General features: G+C 42.9%; 2 protein-coding genes across 7 annotated transcripts in view; both read right to left on the bottom strand.

The window, feature by feature from the left end:
• Positions 1–482, bottom strand: part of KIF1B (kinesin family member 1B) — a 165142-nt gene extending 164660 nt beyond the window's left edge. For 2 of the 4 annotated variants that reach the window (XM_070759295.1, XM_070759292.1), the window contains exon 1: positions 129–308. The gene's annotated coding sequence lies outside the window, so the exon portion shown is untranslated. Of the gene's footprint in view, positions 1–128 lie in introns of all 4 variants that reach the window. The other 2 variants (XM_070759293.1, XM_070759294.1) reach the window with 2 other exon arrangements.
• A 4743-nt stretch (positions 483–5225) lies between these two features.
• The window catches only part of UBE4B (ubiquitination factor E4B), a 70045-nt gene continuing 60346 nt past the window's right edge, over positions 5226–14924 (bottom strand). For all 3 annotated transcript variants that reach the window (XM_070759298.1, XM_070759296.1, XM_070759297.1), the window contains 3 exons: positions 9990–10164; positions 8928–9074; positions 5226–5752 (listed from right to left, as the gene is read on the bottom strand). In XM_070759298.1, coding sequence (XP_070615399.1) covers positions 5691–5752; positions 8928–9074; positions 9990–10164 — 384 coding nt within the window. In that variant the 3' untranslated portion in view covers positions 5226–5690. The remainder of the gene's footprint in view (positions 5753–8927; positions 9075–9989; positions 10165–14924) is intronic.

Raw genomic sequence — 14924 nt, 5'->3', positions numbered from 1 at the left:
AGAGGGCGCCAGGTTGGGGAAGGCGGGGGGAGCAGGTGGCTGAGAGCCCCGCCCCAATAGCGGCGGGTCGTGTGACGCGCTCGGGCGTTCTCTCCTCCCCCCACCCCCCACATATTTTTTCTTTTTACCTCAGTGCGGTGAAGGGCGGAGCGACGCCGGTGCCACAGCAAACACCTTATCGGCTTCCCGAGGGGTCACGACCGGCGAGGCAGGCTGGCGGGGAAGAAGCCGCCGCCGCCGAGCCCCATTCCGGAGCTGACGGCGAGAAGGGAGCGAAGGCTCCGTGCAGACGACGCCGGACCCGCCTTGACAGCACCGCCGCCGCCGTTCTACTGACAAGGGAAAGCGACGGAGCCTCTTCACATCCCCCCTCCCACCGGCTCCGTGCCCCGCCCCTTTCTCGCGGCGTCCTTCCAATCACAAGCGGAAGAGGGCCGAGCGCAGTCACCGGTACCCTCGCCGATAGGCGAATACCTTTGTCCATCCATGACGGGGAAAGGCTCAGTTAAGGCGGGGGACGCCAATCTGGGAGCGCCTCTCAGCCAATCCAATAAAGGGCGGGATGTGGGGGTGAGGGAGAGGCCGCTAAAGCAGCCAATCACCGTTCGAAGAAGGGAATGCGCTCCTCCGCATGAGTCTCAGGGAATTCTCCTTGGGATTCTTTTAAGCCGGCGGCGTCGTAATGCCTCGGATGGAGAGGGGGTCGCTCGCGCGGAAGGACAAATTCGAAGGTGGCGAATTGACTTTAGCGGGCTATAAAAGGGGAGCGGCGCGGTCTTTTTTTTTTAATCGTCTCCCCTCCCTCAGATTTGGTTTCTTTGCGGGGCGCTGAGGATTGTGGGAAGGCTGAGTGACGGAGCGCTTTGGGAATTGATTCAGGTCAATAAACGGCAATCCTGACGAAAGCGACGAAGACCAAAAAAAAAGCATATTAAAAATAACGGCGTCAATTGAAAATCGACAATCGCCGGTCCGCTTGCGATGTCAGAATGTCACAATCACGAACCACTCTTCCCTCATCCCGGTTTTTATTATGGGCTGGGATTACACAAAACACATTAAAAAGATAGATTGCAAACGTGCAATTGAAGGGATCTGTAGGAAAATGGGGTTTCCCCCTTCCCCAGGCCTAGGAAATACTTCAAATTTAAATTGGCTGTTGAAAAATAAAACCTTTGAAATGTATGCATGGTCCCTTATACATAGTTAATCCTCCACAACAACCATTCATTTAGTTCTCATTTGGAGCTTCAAAGGCACTGAAAAATATCTATCCTATCTAATTTATATCTTATCTATGTATCTATCTAATCTATCCATCCATCTATCTATCTAATTTATAGGCCACCCACCTCCTCAAGGACTGGGCAGCTTACAACAAATAAAAACAAAATTTATAAGAACAATTTTTAAAAATAACCACAAAACCCTAGTAAAAGCCATACACATCTCTCAATATCTTCTCATGGCCGGATCTTGATAGTATCAAAATAACTTATGACTGGTTGTCACACTTTACAACCGTGGCACCATCTCTGTGGTCATGTGATCAAAATCCCAGCACTTGGCAACTGGCATGGACTTAACGACCGTTGCACTGGGCCATGGGATCACTATCACCGTTTCATGGCATCGGACCAGAATATCTCCGAGACCACCACCTGCTGCACGAATCCCAGCGACTGGTTAGGTCCCACAGAGTCGGCCTTCTCCGGGTCCCATCGACGAAACAATGTCGTCTGGCGGGACCCAGGGAAAGAGCCTTCTCTGTGGCGGCCCCGACCCTCTGGAATAAACTCCCCCCAGAGATTAGGATTGCCCCCACCCTCCTTGCCTTTCGCAAACTCCTTAACACCCACCTTTGTCGTCAGGCATGGGGGAGATTGATTCCCCTGGGCCATTTCGTTTTATGTATGGTTTGTATGAGATGTATGATTGCTTTTTATATTAAGGGTTTTAAATTGCTTTAACTATTGGATTTGTACTGTTTTGTTGTTGTGAGCTGCTCCGAGTCTCTGGAGAGAGGCGGCATACAAATCTAATAAATAATAATAATAATAATAATAATAATAATAATAATAATAATAATAATTTGTAAATTTCGGACAAGCAAAGTCAACAGGGGAAACTGAATTCATTTAACAACTGCAGTGAATTGTTTTCACAATAGCGGCCAAAAAAGGTCGTAAAATGGGGCAAAACCCACTTTATGGTCTTGCTGACCAGTGGGAACTTTGATCGTAAATCAAGGACTGTTATGGAGTGCTGGCACCAGCCTCAGGGATTTTGTGCTTTGGACAATAACCTCAAGCTAGAATTGACTATCTTTAAATATTTTATCTGTTTCTATTTTATTCTCGCTATTGATTTGCGGCAGCCACTTGTCCTAAAATAGCTTAATTTCTATGCCTCTTTTGTCCTGTTCTTTTTGTGTTATTCTTAAAATATCTACTTAGGATTTCTTACGCATTGAGTAAAATAAAAAGTTGGTTAAACAAAACATAAAGAGGGCTGTGCTTCCAAGGGTTAAAAGACCTAGAGTGTAGACATTGGTATTTGGACAAACATCTTTTTAAACATTTATACTGTATTGTGTTTTACTAATCTGGGTGAAATGTTTATATTGTTAGTTCATGTACAATAAACTGTATGCTAAATAAATAAATACAGGATCCAGTCAAGCCAAGCTACAAACCATTTTTTAAAAAAAACATCAGAGGCCGGGATTGTAGAGGCTAAACTCTAAATTAAATCATGAATTGAGCCCTATGGGTTAATCCTGTCAGTGATGCAGCCTACAACTTAAAATAAACCTTTGATCCCGGTGACCGACAGACTGAACCCTGCAAAAAATGCTATTTTTCTGGCCCAGATGATCGATTCATAGAAAACTATTTTAACCTAAGACAGTGGCCCTCAAGCTTTCTGGCTTGGCGTCCTGTTTGAGGGGGGGAGAGGAAGAAGGGATAGTTCCTTGTTAGTAGGCGGGGCACGCATGAGCATACGCTGTCCATTTGTGTGAGGGGTGTGCGTGCATGCGAAATAATCAACAATCACAGGAGGAAAATTGTGGATGCGAGGGCAAGCAGCTGCCACTCGCACAAGAGGGGGGTGTTGCACACATGTAAATTTGCACTCATGCATTTTTCTGAACAGGCTTCAGCCCAGTAAGTTGGGGATGTCTAGTCCAAGAGATGAAATATTGGACTTGACCCATTAAAACCAGTTGCTATTCAGTGACAGCCCTGTGTTTTTCTATAACATGCCACAACTCTTGATTTATTGGAAATAAACACAGATTTGATGGATTACTTTTCCCTCTGAATAAGAGACCCCAAGAAGCAATAGCTATCGTATTTTTCAGAGGGTGGAAATGTTGGTGTACACCAAATGCAGCCATTTTTGGCCTTCCGAAGCACTTTTCCTGCGAAAACAAGTGCACAGAGGGCTCCTGGGAGCTAGGGGAGGGCAAAAACACCAATTTTTGCAAAAAAATGGGCTCATTTTTCACAAAAACAGGATGTGCAGAGAGTTTGAGATATCTGCAGAGTGCTCTTGAGAGCTGGGAGAGGGCAAAAACGTTTCCCTTACTTACCTCTTCAAAATCTTTGTGCGTCTTGTACACCGGTGTGTTTTATAGTCTGAAAATTACAGTAGGTTTGTCTCATTAAAAAAACAAGACCTTCCCCTCATAAGCAACCAACCAAATCATCATCACCTTTTTTTTAACGGCCCCATAATCCCATGAACCCTTGTGGAGATAGAATCTTGGCAACTGAATGGAGCTAGTAGAATGTTTTAATAGCTAGATGCTCTTCCTGTTGCCAATGCAGAGTTCTGTTTAACAGATATATTCCCAGTGTGCCTAGAGAGAGAAATATCTGCCTCTACTGAGGATTGAACTCATAGCCTTTCGATTGGGAGGCAAGAACTCCACCGCAGTATTCCAAGCAAGCCGCTAAATCCTTGGATGGAAATCACATCCTATATATCACTGTACAAAGTATTTGTGACTTTTGATTTAAGACGCCCACCCAAAATACATAAAGGAGTCACAGGGTAGGGAGAAAAGGTTCTTGTGAATGTGTATCACCATTTATTGTTCTTCAAGAATTAGGAACTGAACAGAGGAAACTGTCAGCAGAAAAGAAAAAAAAAAGAGAAGAAAAAAGAAAACATTTTCTTTTCAGGCTTAATTTGTTTCATTTTTGTTATTTTTTTAAAACACTGTGGTTTTTCAAATCCTTTTCCAAAAGGACATTCAAGTATCTTTTAAGCAGAGGGCAGTCATACAAAAATGTTTTCATCTTTTTTATATAGTTTCTTTTTTTAAAAAAAGCAAGTCTACATTTTTTTCTGCACCCTTTTTGCTTTGGTAAGGCCAAGCCATGGATATAAAACTGGTACGCAACATAAAAATGGATCCGTCGGCTTTGACACGGAGGCGCCGAGAATAAAACAATCTGCTTTCCACACACACCCAACCCTCATTTCCCCAAGAGACGCACTTTTAAAAGACAGAGAATCATTACCATTCAGCTTTATAAGATCTCTGGCTTTAAAAGTGTTTTATATATATATATATATGTATATGTATATATATATAGCTCTCTCTATATATCTTTTAAGTCAATGAAACCCCCCATATTCCACTCCAATTCTTTTGCGGCAGCTGTTTCAACCTATAATACAAGGCTCCGAAGAAAAACCAACCGAAAAATAAAAATAACAACAACAAAGGGTGGGTGATATGAAGTCTCTCCTTGAAACATAAAGGGACAAACGTCAAACAACATAAAATTTCAACGTGTCGACAAAGGAGGAGGCAAGAGAATGAAATTAGCGACTGGATTGCGAATTACTTTTCTTGGGCTTACCAAATTAATTAAAAAAAAAAGCTTTCTAATAGAAAAATATGATCCCCTTCCCCATCCCTCCTCCCCCTTTTTTTAATACTCCTCGCAGGCACATTTGCTTTTCTCAAAATTATGTCCCCTCGAAACATAAGAAGTAATATTTTTCCATACACAGGGAAGGCTTTTTTCTTCACATTAAGAAAAAAAAAATGAAATAAAAAGAAACAGAAACCGGGAGGCAATATCGTGCAGGCAAAGGTGTCGAGAGAAATGAAACGGGTTTTGGGTGGGGGGCAACCTTTAGCAGCAAAATGTTCAAAGTTCCAACCACTATCAAATTAACGGAGATCTGGCAATATATTGGTTTAAAAAAAAAAACACACGCGCACACACACACACACACACAGACTCACGCACACACACGAGGGCTGTGCCGACCCGATCTGTGTTGTTGGCTAAACCGAATTCGGCCGTTATGAACCCCAAAGATGAAAGTGAAAGGAGTCTCGGGGGGTTATTTTCCCCCCAGAACAGAACAAAAAAAAAGGAACTTGCTAACTGAATCCCACCCACAATGCTATCGACTGCCGATGTATCGCTTAAAAGTTATGTACAAGAGAGTTTGAGCTGCGTTTGGCGGTGTGGTGCCTCTTCTCCCCATTCACCTCGCCCAGGAGGTTCCATGGCGCTTTGTGGTGGTGGTGGTGACGGCGATGGCAGCAGCAGGCACCGCGTGACCCCAAACTCCCCACAAGTTTTGGCATTCCCCTCGCCTTGATCCACTGCCTCCCTCTCCGCAGTTGACCTCGGCGTGCGCTGCCAAGGGGGATGACCTCAGTGATCCGGGTGCTGCTTGTCCCTCATCCAAGCTTGGATTTGCTCTTTCAGCTCAGGCACTGAAAGAAAAATAAGAAGGGGGGGGAGGGCAGAATGTCAACCCTGAAGCTGAAGTGGCGGCGGCCGTTTTGGAGCTTCAGTGTTGCCACAAGTGGAGTTTTGGGAAAAGGAAGGGGTGTCAGGCCGAAGCCATCGTTCACTTGGGAGACTTTGGCCTGCCACACCTAGAATGTATTGTCAGCGCCCCAAATAGCCTCTGAGAAATAAAACAGATTCCAGTCCAATTCTTTCATCCAAGGTTCGATTTATTAGTAGAGCTATGTTGGTCATGCCGTTGCCATCCTGATGTTAATTTACTTCCAGTTCCTCACCCAGGTTAAGGTTCATCCCACATCCCCACACCCACAAGTTCATCACAAGGACCAGTCCAAGTGCAGGGATTTCACCGACTTCCTCCTTTCTTTACTTAATGCAGAACAAAAGATGACCTTGGAGTCTAAGAAAGGAACATGTTGTGGCTAGTAACTTTCCCTCTCACCCAACTACACCCCCCCCCCAGCTCCCCTAATACTATTCTACTGTGGCAGGCCAAAGCCTCTAACTCCACATGATGGCTTCGGCCTGACAGTCTTCTTGCTGTGGGAATTTGAGAGGGGCTGTTCAATAAGGGAGGTAGAGATGTAGCCGTAACAAATCCCTTCCAGATTCTCAAGGTCATCCTTTGTTCAGCACCTGCCCGGAAGCTGATGGGAGTAACGGATACAATTTTCAGAAGACGACTGGTCAACATGATGAACTTGTGGGTGTGGGAGGCAAGAGAATTAACTTTAAACTGGGTGGAGAAACCCAGATTCAGGTTTCTCACAGATGTGCCAAACATGGCTCTGTTAATATATTGGCATTTTGAGGAAATGTTAGTACTGTGCATATAACTAGTTGGGTTTTATAATGTACTGCTCAAAAAAGTAAAGGGAACACTCAAATAACACATCCTAGATCTGAATGAATGCAACATTTGTTCTGTACAAAGTTGAATTTGCACAACAGCATGTGAAATTGATTGTAAATCAGTGTTGCTTCCTAAGTAGACAGTTTGATTTCACAGAAGTTTGATTTATTTGGAGTTATATTGTGTTGTTTAAATGTTCTCCTTATTTTTTTGAGCGGTATATATAACCTAAGTCAGCGATGTAGGGTTAAAGGAATTAGCACACTATGCTCTCTCTCTCTCTCTCAATCTCTCTCTCGGAGCCTAGAGCTTTGAGACGCTCCCTGATATCTCTCTGAATCTATGCTGATTTTTCTATATAACTATTCTATTGTAAGAACTACTATCCGTTCCAATGTTAGTCTGTATATGTATTGATTGAGGCTTGCATTGTATACGTATTGAGAATATCAATTGCTCTATTTGTGAACAACTAGGACCATTACTGATTATGATATTTGTCTAATGCAGGGGTAGGCAAAGTTGGCTCTTCCATGACATGTGGACTTCAACTCCCAGAATTCCTGAGCTAGCATGATTGGCTCAGGAATTCTGGGAGTTGAAGTCCACAAGTCATAGAAGAGCCAACTTTGCCTACCCCGGTCTAATGCAAATAATATTCATACATTTAATGTATGTGGTCTGGTTATTTGAAGTACTGCTCATATCTCTGGAATATTAGTGGGTATCTGCTACCTCCACGTTTTCCACTGCGCAGGGGTAATACAGCGTACGCATCATCCTCTAACAGGAAATCTATGCCTTGGACTCTGATTTAGTTTTGGATGCTATTTGGAAACCTGACGGGGAAATAGAGATAGCTAGAGTGCTGTAACCAAAATATAATACTTCCTCTTGGAAAACAAGGACATTCCCACCAGGTGTCTAGAAGGAGGGGACTGGAGTCGCTTAGCAACTGGACTGAATCCTGATTGGACCATGACTGATTTGTTTGGAGAAAGTGAAAGAATGTTTAGTTTTAATTAAGTGAAAACCACAGAAACATTTAGAGTTGGTTTTCACCAGCTGATTCCAATAAGATATATCCAATAAATCTGTTCCTTGAGGAATCCAACAGCCTTGAAGTTTTGATGGCTATGTGTGCGTTACTTAGAACCCTGACACAGAACCCTTAAAGGATCAACTACTGCAATACTCTCTATATGGGGCTACCTTTGAAGAGTGCAAAATGCAGCCATGTAAGCATTCATGGGCCTCCCCAAGTATGCCCATGTCTCTCCAGCACTCCAAGGACTGCATTGGCTGTTGATTGGTTTCCGGATGCAATTCAAAGTGTTGGTTATGACCTCTAAAGCCCTCCATGGCACTGGACCAGATTACCTGCAGGACCGCCTCTTGCCACATGAGTCCCAGCGACCAATTAGGCCCCACAGAGTCGGCCTTCTCCAGGTCCCGTCAACTAGACAATGTCGCTTGGCAGGGCCCAGGGGAAGAGTCTTCTCTGTGGGGGCTCCGGCCCTCTGGTATCAGCTCCCCCCGGAGATTCATACTGCCCCCAACTTCCGCAAGAGTCTGAAAACTCATCTATGCCGTCAGGCTTGGGGCCATTAGACTCTAGCTCCCTGGCTGACGAATATGATGTATGCTTGTTGTGTGAATGGGAATGGTTGATTTTTGACATTACTGGGTTTTAGATTAACTAGCTTAAATTAATTGGATTAGGATGTTTACATTGTTTCAGAGAAGGGCGGCATATAAATCCAATAAATAAATAAACTCCAAGAATTTTTTTTTAAAAAAAAAAATACACTGCAGGGAAGAGGAATGATTCATATATACCACTCCCCCATGCACTTGTTAGTACATTGTATGTCACCTACTTGGGTGTTGCCATACAGTAAATCACAATGTTAGTTTGTAAAATATAAAGACTATACCTTTAAGGAAATATTACTAGTTGGCCATAAGAGGGCGCCAACACCATTCCCTTTTGGGGGAGTTACTTTGTTAGATATATTTGCCTTGAGCTGTATTCTTGCTGTGTGTGTGGTTTGTAAACTATTAGAGTATTATATTGCTCATTCTGTATATTTGTAAATAATAATATTGTTGTATATACATTGATACTAAGTCTGAGTCTTTGCCGGCTAACCCACATTACCTGTAATCGAGCTGGTTTGTGATAGCAGGAGAAACAAGCTGGGAGAATACCCCAAAGTGTGAAAGATGATAGAGATTTCAAAACTGCACTATGGGGTTTGAAACCCAACTCGGCCCCCAACTACCTGGCTCCAGCATATTTTCCGTTAGTGTCTGGCGATTGAAGGGATCCGTGGAAGAGTTGAGGAGGTGCCGCAGAATGACGGAGCGGTCCATGATGGTTCCCGACGGCAACCGGACCGGATCACTCATTAAGGTATCCATGAGTGGATCTGAAGGGACAGAATCAACTTGTCAACCCAAGTTTTAAAGGTGGAAGGCTCAAAAACTAACCAGGCCACACCCACACAGGATTTGAATCAAGGATTCCCCAGCCCATGTCCGTGGGAGGGAATGGGCCAGAAACTGGGCCACACAAACAAGCAAAAGGGAGTAATTTCTCTATCAAGAAGTGAAACATCAACAAAGTCTGGGAAAAGCGCCAACTTGGCCTAATGGCATTCCTTAGATAACTCAGCTCACCAAAATCTCGGACAAACACCATCCAGCAAAGAATGTCTTTTACTGAGGCAGAAATCATGTATTTGAAGCCTTTTTCAATCACCCCCTCCCACTCTAAAACCTCTTCCATGAACGCCGTTGAACCCACACCCAATTACCCCAAATCCTTTGCTTTTATATTGCCTGGAAGTGACATCACACCCCAAAGAGGTAAGGCTGTAAGCTAATACCCGTTACTATGCAATTCCTCTCGCTTCCTCAGCAATCTCCTATATCGAGCATCTATCAACAGATTATCCCCTCTAATGTCTTCTTCCTCCTCTGACTGGGACCACTCCCCCATTGTCATATCATCCCCCTCGAGTGGTTCCTCGGGTTCACTCAGATCACTTTCCCCTTCACTCTCACTCTCTGCGTCAGCTGGCAACCCCACTGGCCCAGGGTATCCAAAGGGGCCTGATTCATCCTCCTCGGGAATCTGACGTGACCTGAGGTGGACAAGGAGCACTCACAACATCCATGGGATGCAGACAACACAGGAAACAATGCCAACTCTGGTGTGCAGAAAAGCTTCTCTTCACAGAACCAGTTCCTGGCAGCCCAAAGGTTGGGGGTTAAAAACTGCACCGCCTTCTTTTATTGATTGGAAATTATTATCATTACATTCCGAAAAGGACTCCGCTTACCTCGAAACTCATCCGGAGCATCACTGTAGTCAATTTCGGCGCGGGCGTTCTTGGCAACAATTTCGTCCACTTTCTCCGCAAGCAGTTTGAATTTTTCTATCGCTATGGTCGACTTGATGCCGGCTTTCCTCATCTTCGAAATCACCTCCTCGAATAGCTCCTTGCTGTAAGACCTCTGCAAAGACAACCACAAAGGCTCACGAAAGCCCACCAAACCGATGGGTGCGATCTCTCAATGCAAAGACAGACTCAACCATAGTTTCAAGGGGGAAATTGTGAGCGCCCTGGGCTAAGCTAAATCCAAGATCTCCTGGAAATTCTGCGTTCAGCAGAAATTGAGAAAGAATTCTAGTCCATATGAAGGAATCATGGGTATCCCTAGTGCACAGGACAGAAACGATGGCTGGCTTCTGACAAGATTGATTGTCAGAGGCTAAAACATATGAAGAACGGTTGCTGGGATTGCCATCAATGGACACATTGAGATAAACCACATTTACATACTGCTCCAAAGAGGCAATTACAAAAGCTAAGAAGGAAACCAAAAATTCAGATTTTCCTCTCCAACAGCCAGATAAGCAGGGATTAACCCAAGGCAAACAAACAAGCAGAAATAAATCCCCTCATTGAGCAACTAAATAGAAACCCATACATAATTAGCACAATTTTTATAAACATGTACAAAAAACGATAAACACTGTTCTAAAAAAACCCTGATCCCAGGGAAACCAAAATGTTTTTCGTTAATTTAACTGTTTTAAGCTGATTAAATATAGCTAGATCAAGTCTAACTGACAGGCTATATTGATCTTGAAAATTATTCACTTCTCTGCAATTCATTTGGAGAGCTATTCAGGTGCTTTTTCAGGAGCAGACCAATGCTAGAACACATCAATTTCTCTATTTTAGATTCTGTTTATGGAAGTCTAACTTTCTAACCACAAACCTGAACGCTTTCCTGTACCGTTCAGTCAGAAAGACACACTGCCTTGAGGGCACTGTTCTTCCTCCTAGGTATTTTACCATGCTGAAGTAAAACCACACTTCATATATGTCTTACGGTTATTCATTCTTGTTTTAATTTGCTGTCTGGAGAGAATGCAAAGGGGAAGATTCACTGGTGTAACCTTCGCCCAACAATTCCAAGTTCTGACAATTCAGCATCAACCTTGAGGCCCAGGAATGTGTTTTATTTATTTATTTATTTATTTAATTTGTTTATTAGATTTGCATGCCGCCCCTCTCCGCAGACTAGGGGCGGCTCACAGCAATAATGAAACAATGTACAACAAATCTAATATTTAAAAGTAACTAAAAAACCCTTATTTAAAAAGCAAGACATACACACAAACATACCATGCATAAACTATATAGGCCTGGGAGTGATGTCTCAATGGCAGAGGTGGGTTTTAAGGAGTTTACGAAAGGCAAGGAGGGTGGGGGCAATCTTAATCTCCGGGGGGAGCTGGTTCCAGAGGGTCAGGGCCACCACAGAGAAGGCTCTTCCCCTTGGTCCCGCCAAACGACATTGTTTAGTCGACGGGACCCGGAGAAGGCCAACTCTGTGGGACCTAACTGGTGTTGCTTTCTTTTCTTTTCTTTTAAAGTTTTGTTTATTAGTTTTCAAGTTTTAAAAAGAACTTTTCTGTAGTTTAATACAGATCTATGCCTGTTTCCCCCCCAATTTGTTACATTTCTTATAATCACCTCTTTATAAGAACATTTATTATGTTTCTCATTTTTTGTACCTCCTTTCACATTTTATCCCAATCTTTTGCCTTTATTGTTTAGCCAATTATACCAAATATTCCAAATTTCATAATATTCTGAGTTACTAATTCCCTTGATCTCCATGGTCATCCTGTCCATCTCTGCACATCTAAAGATTTTGTCTATGATATTATTTTTCTGGTGGGGACTCTTTGTTTTTCCAGAATTGTGCATAGGATATCCTTGCAGCCATAGCTATATGGGTAATTAAATATTATATTTTTTTGGGGGGGGGTGCCTTTATTCCTAGAAGCATGCATTCTGGAGTGAGTTCTATATCCATTTCTGTTATCTCCAATAGCCACTTATGGTTTTCCAAAATCCTTTTGCTTTGGGACACCTCCACCACAAATGAAAGAAGGTGCCTATTTTTTTGTTAAGTTTCCAGCCTGTCGGGTTCAAATTTGGATAAATTTTTGCTAGTCTTGAGGGAGCCAAATACCACCTGTCAATATCTTGTAGTAATTTTCTTTAAATGCTGCGGATTTCATAGTTTTACAATTTATATTCCAAGTCTTCTTCCAATCAGCCAGATGAATGCTGTGTCCTAATATTCTTGACCCACGATAACATTGGTTCTTTAACTGTTTCTTCCATTTTGTCCATCTGTATATTTTAGAAATTATTTTTCCCTCTGGTCCTAAAAGAATTTTATCCCGTGGGTGTACGTTTCTATCTATGCCTGTTCCTTCTCTGTCTTTATTGTATCTTGTGTTGCGTTCAATGGGACTTGTGTGCTCCACACCAGGAGCAACAGCTTAGCTGTTTGCCAGCATTTCAGCACGCACTAGAGAGATCTCTCTAGGATTCCACAAAAAACACACCAGCTAAGGGAGATTTATTGGCAGGCAAACTGCCAGCCAGGAGGAATTCAGTTAGAAAGAATCTATCCCTCTCAAGAAAACACAGCCAGGTTTGAGCAAATTCTGACTTTCCTATAAAGAGTTAACTCCTCAGACGGCTGTAGACAAGGCTGTAGACAAAGCTATCCGAATCATCTTTGGCTCTCTTTCTCAGGTCAGTTTGCAAAGCTCCTGCAGGAGAGGAAAGCCAAAATTTGCTGGGAGCTCGCCAGGTAAATGCAGCATTGCTGCAGAAAGGCCTGCGTTAACTTGCAACGCACCCAGCAAATCCACCAGTCACCAGGAACAAGTGGGAAAATCCTGTGGCCAGCTTTTGAGGATGCTCCAGCCAAAAACATCACACGCAACCCAGCTTAGGGAACTGAAGGGATTTGACCTTCAGTTTGATTTTATTTTTTTTTTGCTCTTCTAGTCTCGGCTGGCGGAAGGAATAAATCAATCTGAGAACACGGCTTGCCCGCCTGCGCGACTGCTCTCTGCCCCATCACATCTGCCCGCTTCCAAAAGTGATCCAGATTTATCTGCAGTGCAGTGAATCCCAAATCAAAGCACTGCAGGAGGAAGTGGGCGTGAGAGGGAGAAAGAGAGTGTTCTTTGAGATTTTTGGATGTTTTCCAATCCAAACAGAGTAGATCTGAAAGGGACCTCTGAGGTCTTCCAGTCCAACCCTCTGTTCAGGGGACACCCCCCCTCTGTCATTTCAGACAAGTCACCGTTCATTCCCTTCTTAAAAATCTCCACTGGTGGAGCACCCACAACTTCTTGTGGCAAGCCGTTCCACTGATCAACTGTTCTAACTGTCAGGAAATTTCTCCTTAGTTCTAAGTTGCTTCTCTCCTTGATTAGTTTCCACCCATTGCTTCTTGTCCTACTCTCAGGTGCTTTAAAGAATAGTCTGACTCCCTCTTCTTTATGGCAGCCCTTCAACACACTGGAATACTTTTCCCTCTTGTGCTTCTTCAAAAGACATTCAATGGTAACAAATGAAGTATGGCATAGAGCAGTGTTGGTGAATTCAAGCTAACCCCAAACTATTCTTCAACCTGTGCTGATTGTTAATCACAGAGCTGCAAAAAGGTATTTAAAACAAACCAAGATGGAGGTCATTTGGCACCCTCCTAAAGAGCAAAGCTGATCATTTTGTCGCGCTTAAAATTTAAATCACCAAGAGGATTTTGCTCAGCTCCTCCTAAAGGGCTGGATGGGTTTTCACCACTTTTTGCCACACATACAAGTAGTCCTCACTTAACCACAATTGGGACCGGCAATCTGGTCATTAAGTGAAGCAATCCAGTGAAAGCGCAACTGGACTTATGATTGAACTTCGGCTTTCCTTTGATTTACAGACCTACAAAGATCATAAATGGGAGTGTCAGTACCACATATTGTTTTGGTTGGTTTTCAAATATATTAAAATAAGCCAGCATAGAATGTTAGAAGGAAATAATGATATTGCTTTAAGAGCCAGGCAGCAATTATGGGATAGGCTGCAATTTAGTAATACAAGGGAGACAGATGTGCTGCTCTCTGTTACATTCTCATTTTGTTCTTGCTGTGCATTATGTTCTGCTGCCTTATCAGGTAATGTTGTTTATATTGTTGTTTATATATGTTGGTTAAGTATTAATCTCTGAGCTGTGTGCAAGATACTATATAGAATATATTATACTGATGTAAAGGTATTAAGAGAATAAGAGGATAGTCTGTGTGTTAATACTAAATGGTACACAGTGTTCCCTCGATTTTCGCGGGGGATGCGTTCCAAGACCGCCTGCAAAAGTCGAATTTCCACAAAGTAGAGATGTGGAAGTAAATACACCATTTTTGGCTATGGACAGTATCACAAGCCTTCCCTTAACACTTTAAACCCCTAAATTACCATTTCCCATTCCCTTAACAACCATTTACTCACCATTGTTACTGGTACTCACCATTGAATAAGACACTTAGTGATCCTGATACTTATAAACATAATTATTTATTAACAATAATTTTTTTGTTATTTGCAAAAATTATTAGTTTGGCAATGACGTATGACGTTATCGGGTGGGAAAAACCGTGGTATAGAAAAAACCCGCGAAGTATTTTTTAATTAATATTTTTGAAAAACCGTGGTATAGGCTATTCGCGAAGTTGAAACCCGCGAAAATCGGGGGAACACTGTATTATATCTGCTGCAGCCGAAAGAAATATGTTATATCTGTACTATAATTATGGTGTATATCCTGTAAATACTTTTAATATCCTGTTGATTTGTATTGTCTGAACAAGCCACCACCGCCACATGGCGTCTGGTTTAAAT

Source organism: Erythrolamprus reginae, chromosome 8 (assembly GCF_031021105.1).
Source record: "Erythrolamprus reginae isolate rEryReg1 chromosome 8, rEryReg1.hap1, whole genome shotgun sequence".
In the NCBI taxonomy this organism is placed as follows: domain Eukaryota; kingdom Metazoa; phylum Chordata; class Lepidosauria; order Squamata; family Dipsadidae; genus Erythrolamprus; species Erythrolamprus reginae.
Note: the sequence above shows the minus strand (reverse complement) of the source record. Positions and strands in the feature narration are given on the sequence as shown.